A 19093-nucleotide genomic window follows, 5' to 3' on the forward strand; every position below is an offset into this window, starting at 1 on the left:
TTAAATGCAAAGGAATGCATATTTAATTAATTTCAGCTGAATGCTCTTAAATTTTTTTTTAATTTTTTTTAAAATATATTTTTGCTCCTGGTTTTTCGAGTCAATTTTTTAATAATGGTGGAGGGGTGGGTTGATCGACGAAAGCTTTGTAAAATATTTGCTGCAAACTAAGGGCAAATCACTTCTGATACTGAGGTGTGTATAGAGTGTGTATGTAGTCAGTATCATACTCGATATCGTGCGTATGGTATGGACCTCAGTATTAATCATTATTACGAAGATTTATTTCAGTGTGGGAACTTTTGACATTTTTCAACGTCAAACTCTGGTGCAGTTGTTTTTATTGTTAGGTTAAGTTTGCTTTGCTGGTTGATGGAGCGTATTCGGGACACGGCTGGCCAGAAGGAATCGTCAAGTGGACGGCGATCGTTGCTCTGCACCAGGGCGTTCGGTTACGGTGATCGGCGAGGCTGTCTTCGCGCGTTGCCTGTCTGGAACGTGCTAGCAAGCAACTCGCCGGGCCGTTCCCCAAACTAAACGTTGCCGACCGTAAGACGTTCCTCACGCACATCCGCAGCGCCGTGTACTGTTCCAACATCGTCTCGTACGGCCATGGCTTATGCTGCTCCGCAAGGCCGTCAACGAGTACAAGTGGAACCTGAACTTCGATGGAATCGCGTTGATGTGGCGTGGAGGTTGCATCATCCGCAGTGTCTTCCTCGGAAACATTCGCAACTCGTTCATGCGCAATCCGGCGATGTCGCATCTGCTGCTGGACAACTTCTTCAAGAACGCCATCGTGAAGAACCAGCAGTGATGGAGTAAGGTCGTCCCAGTGCCGGTCATGTCCACCGCACTGGGCTTCTTCGATGGCTACCTCTCGGAGCGACTGTCCGCGAATCTGCTGCAGGCCCAGCGGGACTACCTTGGGGGCACACGTACGAGCTGCTTGGCAAGAAGTCAAATTTGTGCACACCAACTGGACCGGCAAGGGCGGCACCGTTTCCGCTACTACTTATCTGGCCCAATGTGAGCACGATGCCGCTGGTTGATTCCGCTACATTCCCTTGAACAGAGGACACCGTCTCCATTAATCGTTATTTATTGTTGCCCATTCGGTTAGATTTCGAAATTGTTTTGTTTTTTGTAATAAAAGTGGTTGTTTAGGGTTTTGTCTATTTTTATTTACATTTTGACAAGTATCTACTGGTTAAATTCATAAATATTATGTTGGCTGGGGAACGGAAATGCTATTGGCAAGATGCTGTTGCACAGTTCGTCGAAGCATCCAAATACATAGAACTGTACCCTTGGGGCAGGTTCTTGACCGAAAAGACGGTTCGTTTGATGCGGTTCCCAACACGGAGTTGTCGTGGCGGGACTGCGTCGCGAGGTAATTCGTTGTACCGGAAGGCCACTTTGAGGAAGTGTCTGGTTGCTTAAACTTAAAAGAAGATCGTCGAGATGGATCAGGAACGGATCAGGCTTTGTAGATCCTCGCCAAAACGACGAAAAGTTTGAAGCGCTCAAAAAGGAAAATCTCGTCAGAGGAATCTAACAATACCGACCTCGAAGCCACCCTCCCGGAAGAATCTCACCACCCTCATGGACAAAACCCAGCCCCTGCTCGAGCAAAGAGAACAACTCCAAACCAAGCTCCAAACCAAACTTTTCATGACTCCAAATCCGCTCTCATATTTGTCGAATCCGAGCTCAAAACTTGCCAATCACGGAGCGACTTGACTTCCCCCAACTCCAGCCCACCCACAACAAATTCAATGAAAAAATTGTCAATTGATGATGTTTTTTCCACAATTTAATTTTCAAATTGCCGAAAAAACTTGTGTCGAGTGCAATCTAGCTTAGAATTTAGCCTTGTTTACTATTTTGAACGATTTTGACAACTACACTGAAATAAATCGTATCAAAAGGTTGACCATACCATGCCAGTATTATGCGCGTATGGTACGCGCGTATGGTATGCGGCCGTACACAGTATGCGGTATACTCGAAGTGATTAACCCTTAGGCTGCAAACTTGATCCTCCGATTTCCACATTTTGTCTGCCTGAATCAGTTGATAGTCAATCAGATTCGTTATCTAACTGTAATGAGTTCGAATCCCTAATGAAGTGCAATGTAAGATTGAGGGTGACTTGCAAATTAATAAAGAAAACTTTTTTTTTTTGCATCTGTTACAGAATTCTACCAAAGGCAAACTTGAACGTCTTTTTGATATTTCTTAAAAATGTTTGATGAAAGTTTTGACGACATTTACTAGTTTCACTCACATTGAAACGTGTGACATTGTTTTAATTATAAAATATTTTGAACATATTATTTGTATCCTAAAGTGGGGATCAAAATATTGATAAATCTTGGATAAATCATAAGTTTTTTTATTAACAAAAAAATAAAAAAGATTAGCATATAAAAGCTTAAAATAAACCATAATTTTGAAAAAGTATAAAATCACTTTACAAGTGGTCAACGGGCCATTTTACATGATCATTCAAAATGGGTATCTTTCAATTTCATGAAGTTTGATATGTCGGATGATAGGATTTCTCTCATATTCTGGAAGTGTCCCCAAGAGGCCACCGGTAACCGGTTCCAGAATGGCCAGAATGGATCAGTGAACAACGGCATGACCGTAGATTGACATAACTATCAATTTCATGAAGTTTGATATGTCGGATGATAGGATTTCTCTCATATTCCGGAAGTGTCCCCAAGGGGCCACCGGTAACTTGTTCCAGATTGGCCAGAATGGGTCAGTGAACAACGGCATGACCGTAGATTGACATATCTTTCAATTTCATGAAGTTTGATATATCGGATTACAGGGTTTCTCTCATATTCCGGAAGTGTCCCCAAGGAGCCACCTGTAACCGGTTCCAGATTGGCCAGAATGGGTCAGCAAACATCGGCATGACCGTAGATTTACATATCTTTCAATTCCATAAAGTTTAATATCCAACATGACAAGGTTTCATAAAAATAATCAAGTTGGCCATTTTTCTGGTATCCGTTTCCATGTTAACTGCCCAAGTAACCATCCAGCACGAATAGAAATCATTAATCAGTTGCTTAACAGCATCTACCAGCTAATTAGTCAGTAATCAGCCAAGATAAAAACAAATCTGCACTAAATCAACTGCTCTGGTAAAAGCCGAAATAATGCTGATTACCAGCATTCACTAGCAACACTGTCATGATTTTTTCGGAAATTGGCAACGCTGCTATCATCGCAGCGAGAGTGAAAGAGCGAGCGAGGACAAAACAAAACTTTCGCTCACTCCAAGAGAAAACAAATTAAAGTCATGGCGGTTGAAATCAGACTGAAAAAAATGCAACTGGAGTGTGTTTTTATATTCTGTTTTTGTAAGTATTCCACATAACTACGAGTTTTTAACAAATAGTCAATATATCTTTATCTTTCAGGAAGCATAAAGTCATGTTTATGGTGTTCAACGTGGGAGCTTTGTTAAGAAAATAATTGTCGTTTTGAGGACCTCCAGCTTCGGGCTTTGGCAGGTACAAATTTACAACAGATGGATATTCCGGAACGGATCAAGTGATTGGACGCCAGGACGCCGCGGACATTGCAGGCTGGTTTTTCCCTTCAATTTGTGTGTGGTGTTGAAATAAGTTCAATTAATAAATGTATTTGAGCATTATTTTCGTTTTCATGTGTTTTTTCTCTTAAATAATGATAGACGTATCCGATAACTTCGAGCGGACGAAATTCACCGAAAGGTTACATTTAGACTTTATCTCATACGCAACAGAACTAGGAGATGTTCAATCACTTGAACGAAACATTTCCCAATTAGGCGTGAAGACAAAGGCTCAGGAACCACAACAAATCATCGTCGACAACCACTTCAACATCTGGCATCGCATCCTGTACCCGCAAATTCAATCAAAAATCAACTTCCCCAGCCAATCAGCTGAGTCGGTAACGTAGAAGTGTGTAAACAAACCGAAAATAGAACTGAGAGAAGGAGAGTGAGCAACACTTTGCTTCTCTCATTTTTGACGTTTTGTGCAGGGTTGGATCAACAACAGTCGAGGCCAGCTGGAAATCAGAAATATAAAGTCCAAAACTGGTTGCTTATCAGCTGTAAATGCGCATTTAATGCAGATGTTAAAACAACTTAGCTGTAACCAACAGCTGTACAAGCGCATTTGTAGTGCTGCAATCTGACTTGTTTTAGTGCTATTTGGTTACTTGGGTGGCCATTTGGCCAATAAGCATCCAAAGTGGTTCTGGAAGGCGCCTTCTGTTTTTGTAGTATGTTTTTTGTATCAATAAAAAAAATATAATTTAAAATGGTGAAAGCTTTTATATTTTCTTCAAACAATGATTTCGAATCATTTTCATGAAACTGCCATACAGCAACCACCGGTAAGGTTGCCGGGTAGTAAATTGCTAACCCAATTTAGCAACGACCAGTGTGGGACCGGATGACTAAACTAAAATAGAAGCGTTACGGGTTAATAAAATAGCAACAATTTCCGCAACGCACCGGTAATGATGCTCTTACGGATGGTATTATTTAAATTAATTTATATTTATTATATTTCTTAAATCGAAGCGGCTAAGCCTTCATCACCAAATACACCGGCCCCAATCGAATTCGGCTCAAGCAAATCGATTTCCCCGATCGGACAACCTCCAGCTCATTCCAATTAATCGCGCCCACTTAATCCGCGACAGTGACAATATCAACAACTGCCTTCGTTTCCAGCAGCAGCACCGGTCCAGTCGACAGCGGAACACCAACCTTTTCCGCTTCTTGCTCTTCAGCGGCAGCAGCCGCAGCGGCCATCGCCCAGCAACTGCAGTCCAAGATCAACAACAACTTTCTTGCGAATTGGGGAGGCGCACGAATACTCGCTGTTTAACGATTCGAGTGGTGGGGCTGGAGCCGACGGAAGTGGCGCCGGAAATCATTACGGTGGTCTCTATGTCACCACCATAAGTCACGGTGTGGTTGGTTTAGGGCATCACGGGTCGTCCACCATCAGGCGTTGGAGGCGGGGACGGAGGAGGTAGGGATCGAGGAAATGGAACCGGCGGATCAAATGGTGTCGCCTAAGCGTTTGTGCTCGATAACGACCGCTGCAGGTTGGGTGAGATAGAGGTTATGCAGGTTCACGCAGTTTAACGTTTATTTTTTTGTCTTTGCTCAGGTACGAATGCCTTGGAAGCACAGCCGACGCCTGTACAAGCACCGGCGGTCAACAAGCTGGCCGCGGGTGAAAACGTACGACACCTCACTTCAGCTGGCGCTGAGTTGACCTGGTGTTCGCAGAATCTCCGTTACGGCATGAGATGCCCAGAAATCGTTCCGTGTTTGGAAGGGGATTGGATGACTTGGCGGGACCGAGGGCGAGGACTTATGCGCTTCACGTTGGCCTGACCAGTTCAGACGTTTGTGCAAGGTGGCCACCAGATTTCGATTTTCAATTTCCCGGTTTTTTCCCGGTTTTCTCCCAAGCCCAGAAGGGATTTTCCGAAATGTTTTTAAACCAAACTACAATGTTTTTTTTAGGCTAACGTTAGTACCAACATACTTTTTGAACGCATACATTTGGTTCAAAGTTTGAATTCCTCAAGAAAGCTTTCAAATCTTGAGTAAAAAGTAAGTAAGTTGTAAACAAAGCCGTTTTTATCTGTTTCCAATCCAAACATCTAATTTCCATAATGATTGGGATTTTTCATACATGTAGATTGTATAACCTCAAAATAAAAATCGTTATATTTTTGACGAAGAACTTCGTCTTAGGGCTCTATACAGGGTAGCAATCCAAAATTTCGCGAAGCGAAATGAAACCGAAAAATAAACGCCTTCCCCAAGCAGAGGGGAAAATCACAGAAGCAGCGCGGCCGACGGTTTTGATATAAATATATACGCCACCCCCTCCACAGCATTAGTTTAGTCGGTGGTCTACCACCGAAGCGAGAGGAGCTCAGCTCAGCTCAGCTTCTGCAAGCGCCACTAGGTGGCGTCTTCAGGAACTAGCCTTCCCGCTTCCCTACAAAACCACGGGAAATCGGAAGGTTGGCTTCAGTCGGTGGTCTACCACCGAAGCGAGAAGAGCTCAGCTCCTCTCGCAAGCGCCACCAAGCGCTTGGCAGTTGTGGCCACCACCTGGAGGCCCCGGGATGTTCCGATAAGGGGACATTTGCGGAACCATAAGAGTGGGGGCAATATGGGTATCAAACTTAAGGGATTTTGATACTGGACATGAAATTTGACATTTTGGCAGTAGTGGCCACCACCTGGAGTGGCCGGAGGCCCCTGGGATGTTCCGATAAGGGGACATTTGCCGAACCATAAGAGTTGGGGCAATATGGGTATCAAACTAAGTATCAAACTTAAGGGATTTTGATACTGGACATGAAATATGACATTTTGGCAGTAGTGGCCACCACCTGGAGTGGCCGGAGGCCCCGGGAATGTTCCGATAAGGGGACATTTGGGGAACCATAAGAGTTGGGGCAATCTGGGTATCAAACATAAGGGATTTTGATACTGGACATGAAATTTGACATTTTGGCAGTAATGGCCGCAACCTAGAGTGGCCGGAGGCCCCGGGGATGTTCCGATAAGGGGACATTTGCGGAACCATAAAAGTTGGGGCAATATAAGTATCAAACTTAAGGGATTTTGATTTTGGACATGAAATTTGACATCTTGGCAGTAGTGGCCACCACCTGGAGTGGCCGGAGGCCCCGGGGGTGTTCCGATAGGGGGAAATTTGCAGAACCATAAAAGTTGGGGGAATATGGGTATCAAACTTTAGGGATTTTGATACGTGACATGAAATTTGACATTTTGGCAGCAGTGGCCATAACCTGAGTGGCCGGAGGCCCTGGGATGTTCCGATAAGGGACATTTGCGGAACCATAAGAGTTGGGGCAATATAAGTATCAAACTTCAGGGTTTTTGATACTGGACATGAAATTTGATATTTCGGCAGTAGTGGCCACAATCCGGAATGACCGGATCCCTCGGGAGCGTTCCGATGGAGGGACATTTGCGGAACCATACGAGTTGCGGCAATATAAGTATCAAACTTCAGGGTTTTTGATACTGGACATGAAATTTGAAATTGGCGGAACCATAAGAGTTGGGGCAATAAAGGTATCGAAATGTAGCTGCTCCTCTGTGATGTTGCTGCACGGTTACGCAAAACGGAAATGAAATTAAATCCAGCCTCGGAATAGAGTTATCTACGTGCGTATGTATTGCGTGTACGTACACGAAAAAGATTGAGGTTAAATTTTGTACAGTCCAGCAAAACAAATGGCATGCTAGTGTGCGTGAGAGCGGGCTTAGATAACTCTATCAGAATCACCTCGAAATTTACGAGCGATTACATATGTGTGTGTGTGTAAGCGCGTGCAGTCTAAAAATCTCAGCCTACTGCGCCCTAAGGGTTAATCACTTCGAGTATACCGCATACTGTGTACGGCCGCATACCATACGCGCGTACCATACGCGCATAATACTGGCATGGTATGGTCAACCTTTTGATACGATTTATTTCAGTGTAGTTGTCAAAATCGTTCAAAATAGTAAACAAGGCTAAATTCTAAGCTAGATTGCACTCGACACAAGTTTTTTCGGCAATTTGAAAATTAAATTGTGGAAAAAACATCATCAATTGACAATTTTTTCATTGAATTTGTTGTGGGTGGTTGCTGGAGTTGGGGAAGTCAAGTCGCTCCGTGATTGGCAAGTTTTGAGCTCGGATTCGACAAATATGAGAGCGGATTTGGAGTCATGAAAAGTTTGGTTTGGAGCTTGGTTTGGAGTTGTTCTCTTTGCTCGAGCAGGGGCTGGGTTTTGTCCATGAGGGTGGTGAGATTCTTCCGGGAGGGTGGCTTCGAGGTCGGTATTGTTAGATTCCTCTGACGAGATTTTCCTTTTGAGCGCTTCAAACTTTTCGTCGTTTTGGCGAGGATCTACAAAGCCTGATCCCGTTCCTGATCCATCTCGACGATCTTCTTTAAGTTTAAGCAACCAGACACTTCCTCAAAGTGGCCTTCCGGTACAACGAATTACCTCGCGACGCAGTCCGCGCCACGACAACTCCGTGTTGGGAACCGCATCAAACGAACCGTCTTTTCGGTCAAGAACCTGCCCCAAGGGTACAGTTCTATGTATTTGGATGCTTCGACGAACTGTGCAACAGCATCTTGCCAATAGCATTTCCGTTCCCCAGCCAACATAATATTTATGAATTTAACCAGTAGATACTTGTCAAAATGTAAATAAAAATAGACAAAACCCTAAACAACCACTTTTATTACAAAAAACAAAACAATTTCGAAATCTAACCGAATGGGCAACAATAAATAACGATTAATGGAGACGGTGTCCTCTGTTCAAGGGAATGTAGCGGAATCAACCAGCGGCATCGTGCTCACATTGGGCCAGATAAGTAGTAGCGGAAACGGTGCCGCCCTTGCCGGTCCAGTTGGTGTGCACAAATTTGACTTCTTGCCAAGCAGCTCGTACGTGTGCGCCCCAAGGTAGTCCCGCTGGGCCTGCAGCAGATTCGCGGACAGTCGCTCCGAGAGGTAGCCATCGAAGAAGCCCAGTGCGGTGGACATGACCGGCACTGGGACGACCTTACTCCATCACTGCTGGTTCTTCACGATGGCGTTCTTGAAGAAGTTGTCCAGCAGCAGATGCGACATCGCCGGATTGCGCATGAACGAGTTGCGAATGTTTCCGAGGAAGACACTGCGGATGATGCAACCTCCACGCCACATCAACGCGATTCCATCGAAGTTCAGGTTCCACTTGTACTCGTTGACGGCCTTGCGGAGCAGCATAAAGCCATGGCCGTACGAGACGATGTTGGAACAGTACACGGCGCTGCGGATGTGCGTGAGGAACGTCTTACGGTCGGCAACGTTTAGTTTGGGGAACGGCCCGGCGAGTTGCTTGCTAGCACGTTCCAGACAGGCAACGCGCGAAGACAGCCTCGCCGATCACCGTAACCGAACGCCCTGGTGCAGAGCAACGATCGCCGTCCACTTGACGATTCCCTTCTGGCCAGCCGTGTCCCGAATACGCTCCATCAACCAGCAAAGCAAACTTAACCTAACAATAAAAACAACTGCACCAGAGTTTGACGTTGAAAAATGTCAAAAGTTCCCACACTGAAATAAATCTTCGTAATAATGATTAATACTGAGGTCCATACCATACGCACGATATCGAGTATGATACTGACTACATACACACTCTATACACACCTCAGTATCAGAAGTGATTTGCCCTTAGACTGCGCCCCACTTCAGCTCATAATTTTTGGATCGTCGTCGAGGCCACATCAGCTGCAGCAGAAGAGGGCGCAGAAGGCGAAAATTTCCCTAGGCAGCCCAACGGACAAACAACGAAGAACATCCGCTGCACCGCAGGAGAAGCAAACCACAGGCCAAGTTGTGGTTTGGTTGAGCGTTTTAGCAGAATGCATTACTATGAATACAAAGAGACGAGTTGTTCCTTTTAATTCCGCTATATATTTTTAATATCTTGACAGATACGTATTTCGTCTACTACTTGCAGACTTCATCAGTGTTCTGTTCTCGACTGAAGGTTCATCGCTGGGGTATCCGTATTTGTAGTTACTAGGTACTACCTCCTGTTCTTCTTTTGTGCCTGTAACAGTTAGCCGCCTGAATCTTGTTGAGTAAACGTTTGTTGCCTGCCTTTTCGGCGACAGCAGCCGATGGGTTCGTGATGTCTTTGAGTCGCTAGTTGTGATGTTATGTTTCTCCTTGATGATGTGTTCGGCTACTGCTGACTTGAAATGGGGGACAAATTCTTTCCGTATTTCCTCCTTGGCAATTCTGACATCGGTGTCTATATGTTCGCCCAACCTGGTTTGCAGCAATCTCTTAGTTTGTCCAATGTCCAATGCACTGTGATATGAGCTACATTGGACAAACTAAGAGATTGCTGCAAACCAGGTTGGGCGAACATATAGACACCGATGTCAGAATTGCCAAGGAGGAAATACGGAAAGGATTTGTCCCCCATTTCAAGTCAGCAGTAGCCGAACACATCATCAAGGAGAAACATAACATCACAACTAGCGACGCGGTCATCTTAAGACACATCACGAACCCATCAGCTTGCTGTCGCCGAAAGTTTGGAAATCTTCAAGGCAGGCAACAAACGTTTACTCAACAAGGATTCAGGTAACGGCTCAACGTGGCTGTTTAAGCTGTTACCTATACAGGCACCAAAGAAGAACAAGGAGGTAGTACCTACAGTAACTACAAATACGGATACCCCAGCGATGAACCTTCAGTCGAGAACAGAACACTGATGAAGTCTGCAAGTAGTAGACGAAATACGTATCTGTCAAGATATTAAAAATATATAGCGGAATTAAAAGGAACAACTCGTCTCTTTGTATTCATACACAGGCCAAGGTTCCGAAGGAGAGAGGAAACCGGCCAAGCCCGCGGCCCGTCCGCTGGTTGACGAAACGAATCTGGCCACCATCACCCCGAAGGATCGGAACTTCGGAACGAATCGCCACTGCAGACCATCGGGAAAGAAGAAGAGCAGCTCCTCCACCATCGCAAGTGTAACGGACAAGAAGCAAAAGCCCCGCCGCAAGTAGCACTTAGGAACGTGGTGCTGATGCAGGTTGACCCAGACCAAAGCCATGGACATCTTCCTCAACGTTGACAGGAGAAGCGGCCCGAATGAAGCACTACACCTCGCGGAAGATTTGATAAACAAACGGCCCTTTTCAGGGCCACCAAATATCTCACGAAAGAGTTGTTCCTTCAAAATTTCCCTCTAAGAATGTTCCCTAAAAATTTAAAAAAAGATCGAATAAAAATCATTTCACCACAGAGTTAGCATGAAACCACTGTTTCTGTGTGGTAGAATGTCATACGCGCTTGTGTGTGTGTGTGTGTGTGTGTGTGTGTGTGTGTGTGTGTGTGTGTGTGAGCACGGAGAGGGAAAAATCGCCTGCTGCAAAAATGCACAAGTCAGAATAACTGTTTTCGAAAATTTGGAGCCGTCGCCGATTGCTGGCAACAGCCTTCAAAAAACACTGGCTCAGAAAAAGCCCCATCGAAACGACGTTGAACGCTTCAACTTTATCTTCAGCTCAAGCATCTCCGCCGTCAGGTATTCCCGGTTTGGTTGACTCGTCCGACCGGGAACTGCGGCCCAGCTCGAGACTACCGTGTCTGTTTCTCGCCTTCAGCTTTTCTCATTTGCTGACGCGTCGTCCCTTCCTCGTTGAAAGTCGAGAGTGAAATGATTGCGAAAATGACAAATCGACCTATATTTATAGATTTTTGTTTTGGCATATCGCGGAACGATCAAATCTTGGTGGCGAATGCAGTAGGAAGGCAGAGAGAATGCAGTAGGAACGGCAAAATGAGGAGAAAATCTTGCGTGCTTGTGAAAAGAGGGGAAGTAATAGTGAAGTAGAAGTATAAAAATACGTTCTACCCTTTCCACTCCACTTAGTTGCCACCGAGATGCTGAACAAGTCGGGTCGGCTCATAATATCTGAGCCACAGACGGGTGAAGCAGCAGCAGCAGGGAGAGAGAGAGCCCCAAATTCTCTCTTCCGGAGAAGGATTTCTTCTGAAAAATTACCTTTATTTTCTAGAGAGAGAGAGAGAATCGGAGAGCAGCACCGAAGAGGGCAAATTGTGTGCGAATGCCGTAGAATGACACACCATACATACACACTCCCGTTTCATGGTACACGCTGATTGGGTTCGATGCGTCGAGTTTCCCTTCCACGGATGTTCGATTGATGTATCTAAATTCGTCACCTGAAAAGGCCATCAAAGACTGCGACCAACTACAGATACACCCGGGGACGAGCAAAACCGCCAGCGGAGGCAACTTTTAGGCAGTGGAGTAAAATCGTTTAACCTAGTAGACTGTGTGAAAATTGTTGTAGCCCTGTTGTATGGGTTAGTACAACGAATCTACTACGAGCTCGTGTAATTGGTCACGGCCCCGGGATGCACAGCCGGGTCAGTCAGGAAGCTTCCCCCAATTCGTTCAAAGATTTTGTTTACGCCAGTGGTGGCCAAAACCTGGAGTGGCCGGTGCCCTCAAAGAAGGTTCCCCCGGGGCCTGGGGGGACATTTACAGAACCATACAGTTTTGGCAATATGGGTATCAAAATTTATGGTTTTTGATACTGAACATGAAAATGGCCATTTCGACAGTGGTGGCCAAAACCTAGAGTGGCCGGTGCTCTCAAAGAAGGTTCCCCCGGGGCCCGGAGGGCCTTTTACAGAACCATATGAGTTTTGGCAATATGGGTATCAAAATTAATGGTTTTGATACTGAACATGATAATGGCCATTTCGGCAGTGGTTGCTAAAACCTGGAGTGGGCGGTGCCCTCAAAGAAGGTTCCCCCGGGGCCTGGGGGGACATTTACAGAACCATATGAGTTGTGGCAATATGGGTATCAAAATTCATGGTTTTTGATACTGAACATGAAAATGGCCATTTCGACAGTGGTGGCCAAAACCTAGAGTGGCCGGTGCCCTCAAAGAAGGTTCCCCCGGGGCCTGGGGAGACATTTACGGAACCATACGAGTTTTGGTAATATGGGTATCAAAATTTATGGTTTTTGATACTGAACATGAAAATGGCCATTTCGACAGTGGTGGCCAAAACCTAGAGTGGCCGGTGCCCTCAAAGAAGGTTCCCCCGGGGCCTGGGGGGACATTTACGGAACCATACGAGTTTTGGTAATATGGGTATCAAAATTTATGGTTTTTGATACTGAACATGAAAATGGCCATTTCGACAGTGGTGGCCAAAACCTGGAGTGGCCGGTGATCTCAAAGCAGGTTCCCCCGGGGCCTGGGGGGACATTTACAGAACCATACGAGTTTTGGCAATATGGGTATCAAAATTCATGGTTTTTGATACTGAACATGAAAATGGCCATTTCGGCAGTAGTGGCCACAACCTGTACTGGCTGGTGCCCTCGAAGCAGGTTCTCCCGGGGCCCGGGGACATTTACAGAACCATACGAGTTGTGGCAATATGGGTATCAAAATTCATGGTTTTGATACTGAACTAAAATTGACATTTCGACAGTAGTGGCCACAACCTGGAGTGGCCGGTGCCCTCAAAGCAGGTTCCTCTTGGGCCCAGGGTAACATTAACCGAAACATACGGGTTGTTGCAATATGGGTATCAAAATTCATTGTTTTGATATTGAACCTGCAAATGGCCATTTCGACAGTAGTGGCCACAACCTGGAGTTGCCGGTGCCCTCATGGAAAGTTCACCTTGGGGGATCATTTAGGACAATTTTGCCGACAAATCTATGAAACAAAATACAATAATCTTATCCCAGATTTCACTAGCAATCCAAAAACTCATTCAAAATGTTTGGTCCTATGTCTTTCGGTTATGTCTCTGACATACCATCTTGAACTTTTTGGCAATATTAGTAATAAATCGCTGGGGGTAATAAATCGATAATTGCGAAATTATTGACATTGAGAATAATTCTTTCGTAATCAATTTGACCCCTAAAAAGGGCTTTTTAATGCTTGGTGTTGAAATTTACTTGGCTGTCGCCGATGGCTGGCAAGAGCCTTGCCAAAACATTTCCCCATCGCGAACAACATTGAACCCTTCCAGGTTCGGTCTGCCCCTTCGCCGCGATGCTTCTCCGCCTTAAGCTATCTTTGTTGCCGCTGTGTCGTCCCTTCCTCGTAGACTGTCGAGAGTGATTTGAGTACGCAAATGAAATAGATTTTCGTTTTGGGATTTCGTGGAACGAAGAAATCCAGGTGGCGAATGACGTAGGAAGGCAGAGAGAACGCCGTAGAAACGTCAAAACGAGAAAAAAAGTCTTGTAATGTGTGGGAATAAATTGTTTAATGTGATTCAAATTTGTTGTGACGCAAAGAAAATCTTTAACACATGGTTCAGACTGGCTCTTTGTAATGAATTGGAGTCCTGATAATGGCTTTTTATTATTTCAAAATATTTCTAAAAAATTGTTCAATGCCAAAAGTTTAATTGATGAAATGATTTCAAATCAACTGGCACGAAAATCTTGACATTGCGATTAGCTGTGAAGCGTTTCAAAACTTTAGACGTTATCCAACGTCAAAATACCATAAGATCTAAGAGCAGAAATACCATAAGATCTTAGAGCAGAAATAAATAGATCTTAAGAAATAACCGTTTCGTGATTGATTTTGTGGCCAAGAAACGCAAATAATAAAACTATAAAAAAATCATTAACTTTTGTGTCCGAAGTTCTTCGTCATGATGGTTATGCCTGTTACCACTGCACCTTTTTAGAATGAGATTAATTATTACTACAATTTATTAATTTTAAAGAAAAGAATTGCAAAAATAAATGGTTATCAAAATTTATGTAAATGCTCGTTAATTCGTTAGTTGCCCCGAAAAATCAAAGGGGAAAAAATATTTTTCAAAAAACATCAAAATTTCAATTGAAATTTAAGTGCAACCAGCTGAAATCAATATAAAATGCATTCCCTTGCGTTTGGAATCATTCTGAAGCATGTTTGGGTTAATTTAATAATCTTTTTTTTTAAATTTCACACCTTTAGTTTTTTTTTTAATTTTTGTTACCGTCAAATCTTACATTTTTTGAAGACAAAACAAATAAACTAGTGTAAAATGTATTTGAACACTTTGTGTGTGTGTGTGTGTGTGTGTGTGTGTGTGTGTGTGTTTGTGTGTGTGTGTGTGTGGTCCAATCCAATACCCGCTAACCGGTAGCGATATTATGGGAAAGTATAGTTTGTATCAGACTTAGTATATGCCGAATGCTGATACAACTTATCTCAGTCACGGGTATTAGGTGGTGATAGCCCTCGCGCTGCTTCCAACGACCCATTTCAGAATGACAGAGCTCCTTGCGGTCTAATTCCGAGGTCGCTGGGCATTGTTCGGCCCCGCCTAAACATAGAAGCAAGCATCTGAAGGAAACTCGATCTATATTAAGACTTCCAATCCCCTCAGGCAAATCAGGGATCAGCGCGTATTTAATAATATGAGAAGAAGATATAACATGTTTCAACACTACGGATCAATTCACTGCTAGAGTGTAAACCTTCTGATGGTGACTGCTTAGCGTCCCAGACCACCACCAATCCAAAGGTGTTCGAATCCCACCTGATTCATTTTAGTTTTTATTCATATTCAAATTCCTGATTCCAAATTTCAAAGGTACCGAACGGAATTTAATCCCTGAACCTTCTGCTTGGGAGACCGAAGCCGTAACCATTAAGCCACGGAGCCGGTTGAATGGGACGTGGTTCTCTGTATGGCTTTTTGCGAGATGATTTCCCTTCATATGTTAGAAAACAACTTATGATTTTGGCACATATTCCGTTTGTCAGCGTTTCCTGTCATTACTGGCGGGAAAAATCTACGTGCAATCAGCTGTGCAGACCTCAAGTGTGACAGGAATGCAGGTTGAGCGACTCCCACGGGCCAAAATGTATTTGAACACTTTTTGCATTCAAATGTTGAGACTATGGATTGTTCCCCCACTTGACCCCGGCCAGAGCCGAGGGACAAAAACTTTGAAAAATATTAGCATCGGCCTTATTTTTAACATGATCTCAATTTTTGTGTTGATGTAGTAACCACCTAAAAGTGATTTCCTGTATTTAAAGTGACTTTTTTGTAGCAGAATATTGTATTTTTAAAATATTTGAAAATTTTACATAAATTTCAAACGACATTTAAAAAAACTTTGCAGAAAAAATCATTGCAAGTTGTCCTTAATAATTTATCCGGCTGATAATCTCAAATATTACCAAATAAAATAATATTTACAAACAGAAACTCCATGATATTATTATTTTTAAGTTGAAATATATTATAATTCAACGGATCTCAACCTTTTCTAGGCTCGTGTTACTTAAGCTGCTGGTACCCCCTAGCGTTCATACATGAAATTTTTCGTTTGCATGAGATTTTTTTACATTCCAATTCACGAAGAAAGAAACCTGAATTTTGAAGTATTAAAAATGTCGTAAATCTTGTTTCTAGAGTTGTTTAAAAACATGTACTGGATAGGCCACACAACGTCCATGTACATTTCTTCAAATCAATTTTCTTAATTAAGCTTCAAAATAAAATGTTGTGCCCTGTTTTTCTTTAAACTATCTACTGAAAATGCCTTTAAATTTAGAGAAATTCTTTTTTGTAAATTAAATTTTCGTCGTCTTTTTCATTTTTACAAACATCCCCAATATTTTTTTAAATTTTATTTTTATGTTAATTTAAATTTTGTAAATAGTATTTTTTTAAATTGTAGCTATTTTCAATTGAAAAAATATTCTTTCTTATATAACTTTCTTTTTTGAACATGTTTGAGCCATTCTTTTGTTGCTAAGATACAGGCCAAGAAAAATATTTTAAAATAGTGTATTTTGTGTGACAATTTGAAGTAAATGTCTTGATCTTTAAATTTAGAGAGATATTTACTGTAATGTTGTTTTCGTACCATGAGATCCATAATTTCCACTTACAAAAAATCCTAATTTTTATTTTATGCAAAAGTAATATTTTAGCAAAGAAAGGTCGAATTGAAAATATCCAAATCATGAAACATAAGATTATTTTTACCAACATGGTAGTAAATGGTAGATGGCACAATATACAAATTTGAAACAAATATTTGTAGAAAAAAAACTCAAAAACGGTGCACTTTACTTCAAATTCATAAAATTTCTAAACGAATGCAAATTATAGATTTATCATTCAAATATTTTTTAATCATTTTCTGATTGGAAAACAATTCGCCCGTAATTCATTGCACCTTAAGCATGGTTGTTATTTTTTTGCTTCAAATCAATTTGTTTTTTTTTTCTCTCAAATATTTTGTTTGGGACAAATGTCCGCCATTGCGGGGTTTGTCCTCCGGACCCCCTGAGACCGCTCGTGGTACCCCCAGGGGTACATGTACCCCAGGTTGAGGTTGATACAACAGAAAAAAACATCCATAACCAAGAAGCATGAGTCTATTACACAAATTCAAACATAGTTTTCGCGAATTCTTCATTTAGAATAACAGGGATAATATTCTAATTGAGAAAAGAACATATTGAATAAGTTAAAGAGGCTTTTGTCAAATTTTAACTAAACTTAAAATATTTTCCCGGTTTGTCAGTCGAATTCCCGAGTTTTTCCCGGTTTTCTCCCGGTGGATGAAAATCCCGGTTTTTTTCCGGTTTTCCCGGTTTTTTCCCGAGGTGGCCACCCTGGTTTGTCGGATGATGCTGCAACTGCGGATACTCGTGGTATCGATGACCGCTTTAGCATTTCGGTTCTCATCAGCTTCCGTAGGCGTAGACAACAGGTAAGTTGACAGAAATATGTCTATAAACTGTTCTGAATAAAGTTTCTTATTCATTCCTTTATTCCTCCAGATACTACGACAAGGAGCAATCCAAGATCCTCAAATTTTGGCCCACACGCACACTTCCGATTCGTCCTCAACGCACGAAGCGTCGGACGTAAACAGGCCAATATTATCATCAAAGCTCCGACGGCCGCCATAGCCGTTGAAGTGTTGAATGAGGGAGAAGTTTATGTTGACAAGGAGCACCTGAACGATCGATGCAAGCGCTTCCACGGAAGTTGCGAGAAACGCTGGAACGACCTAAGGGTGCCTCCGGCGAGCCACGATGAGACAGCTCGTCAAAAAGCTTATTCTGCAAGAAGTCACCAAACTGGTCGACCTTAAACATACCTTCCTAAACGACGCCGTCAAGTTCATCCTAGATAGAATATCGACGCTTGCCGCCGTGTCCAACAGCAGCGCCGGTCCAATCAGCAGCGGAATACAAACCTCTTCCGCTTCTCTGGGGGGACAGCGTTAGTCACGGTGAGGTTGGTGGAATGCATCACCAAGTGCATCACTGAGGGCCGAACCACTACTATCGAGCGTCGGAAGTCTGATGCGGGAATGCAGGAGGTCGGGTTACGGACACGGACCTGGGGTCACATGGCGTTGCCAGATGTTCTAGCACAAACCGCTGCAGGTAGGATAAGTTAGTGATCAGTTAGAAGTTCACGAGTTGAACGTTCCTTTTTCTCCTCTCAGGCGGATGCCGGTTGCCGGTCAGCTCCAAATCACCTTCCGGAAATTCGCAACCCAGTCTACGCAGCAACAACAACAGCATTCTCATCCGATGATCACATGCAGCGACAGATACAGCAACAACATCAGCAACAATCTCAATCTGGGCTGTACTCTTCGTCATCAAACCTCCAAAGCAGTCGAGTCCACCGCTGAGCGGGCTACCATCCGCCCCACATTTCAGGATTGAACCCGAAAGCCTCGGCCTTTTCGGCACTTCCACCTTCGCAGAACCATCAATGAGGCAGCGAAGGGAAGCAAACTGCCCTCGTCGACCCAGTTCGGTAACTTGTTCCACCAAAATCAATCTCCCGGACCGCCACCCTCGGGATCACACCCTGCCGCAGCAGTCGCATGCATATGTGGCGGAGGAAGTGGCAGGAACCGACCTGGCCCACCACTAATAGCGTGGAAAGGAGTACGATGGGAAGGCGATGGTGGAGGAGCAATTCAGCGGTCAAACAGAACGAGTCAGAAATGTAGTAATTCAATATAAATGCGTCTGGGAATAAAACAAAAAAAGCAAGATAATTGTTTCCTCAACCTTTATTTCCGAAATCAATTGTATTTAGTTATGAACAGGCTTTTTTAAGGCATTTAAAACAAAAAAACAAAAAATCCCGGTTGTATCAAACTACTCATTTTGCAGTTCGAGCGCTAAACTTATTTATGAGTTTCAGCATTAAACTCATAAATGAATTCCTCCACGCATGGTCCAAAATGAGTGAATCGAACTTGATTTTGAGTACATCCAGCTGACCGTGAATTCTTTTAACCTTTTAACTCACACTTATGAAGAAACAATCTGCGCATACCTTTGCATGCAACCACAACACAATAAAAAAATCAAATCAAAACGAAAACTTTGTTATTGAGTTTCATCTTACATGTCAGTCGGATAAATATAAA

General features: G+C 43.3%; 1 protein-coding gene, 1 long non-coding RNA gene and 2 pseudogenes across 2 annotated transcripts; 3 read left to right on the plus strand and 1 right to left on the minus strand.

Annotated features, from left to right (window-relative positions):
• Positions 1–249: 249 nt before the first annotated feature.
• LOC119769156 lies at positions 250–1071 on the plus strand (annotated as a pseudogene).
• Positions 1072–8308: 7237 nt separating this feature from the next.
• Positions 8309–9291, minus strand: LOC119770422 (annotated as a pseudogene).
• LOC119769157 lies at positions 9250–11053 on the plus strand. Its single transcript, XM_038261060.1, has 2 exons — positions 9250–9463; positions 10462–11053. Exons 1-2 carry the CDS (start codon positions 9250–9252, stop codon positions 10659–10661), a joined length of 414 nt encoding a protein of 137 aa, XP_038116988.1. The 3' UTR covers positions 10662–11053.
• A 6259-nt stretch (positions 11054–17312) lies between these two features.
• LOC119770069 lies at positions 17313–18180 on the plus strand. The gene is made up of 3 exons (XR_005278643.1): positions 17313–17401; positions 17472–18086; positions 18149–18180. It is a non-coding gene; the product is annotated as an uncharacterized LOC119770069 (long non-coding RNA).
• Positions 18181–19093: the final 913 nt, after the last annotated feature.

This window comes from Culex quinquefasciatus, chromosome 3 (genome assembly GCF_015732765.1).
Source record: "Culex quinquefasciatus strain JHB chromosome 3, VPISU_Cqui_1.0_pri_paternal, whole genome shotgun sequence".
Classification (NCBI taxonomy): domain Eukaryota; kingdom Metazoa; phylum Arthropoda; class Insecta; order Diptera; family Culicidae; genus Culex; species Culex quinquefasciatus.

Excerpts from the sequence above, each read along its gene's own strand:
- LOC119769157 (XM_038261060.1), top strand. The coding sequence starts at position 9,250 with ATGATACTGACTACATACACACTCTATACACACCTCAGTATCAGAAGT. Across the intron at positions 9,464-10,461 it reads GCAGGAGAAGCAAACCACAG|GCCAAGGTTCCGAAGGAGAG; the intron begins GCCAAGTTGTGG and ends ATTCATACACAG.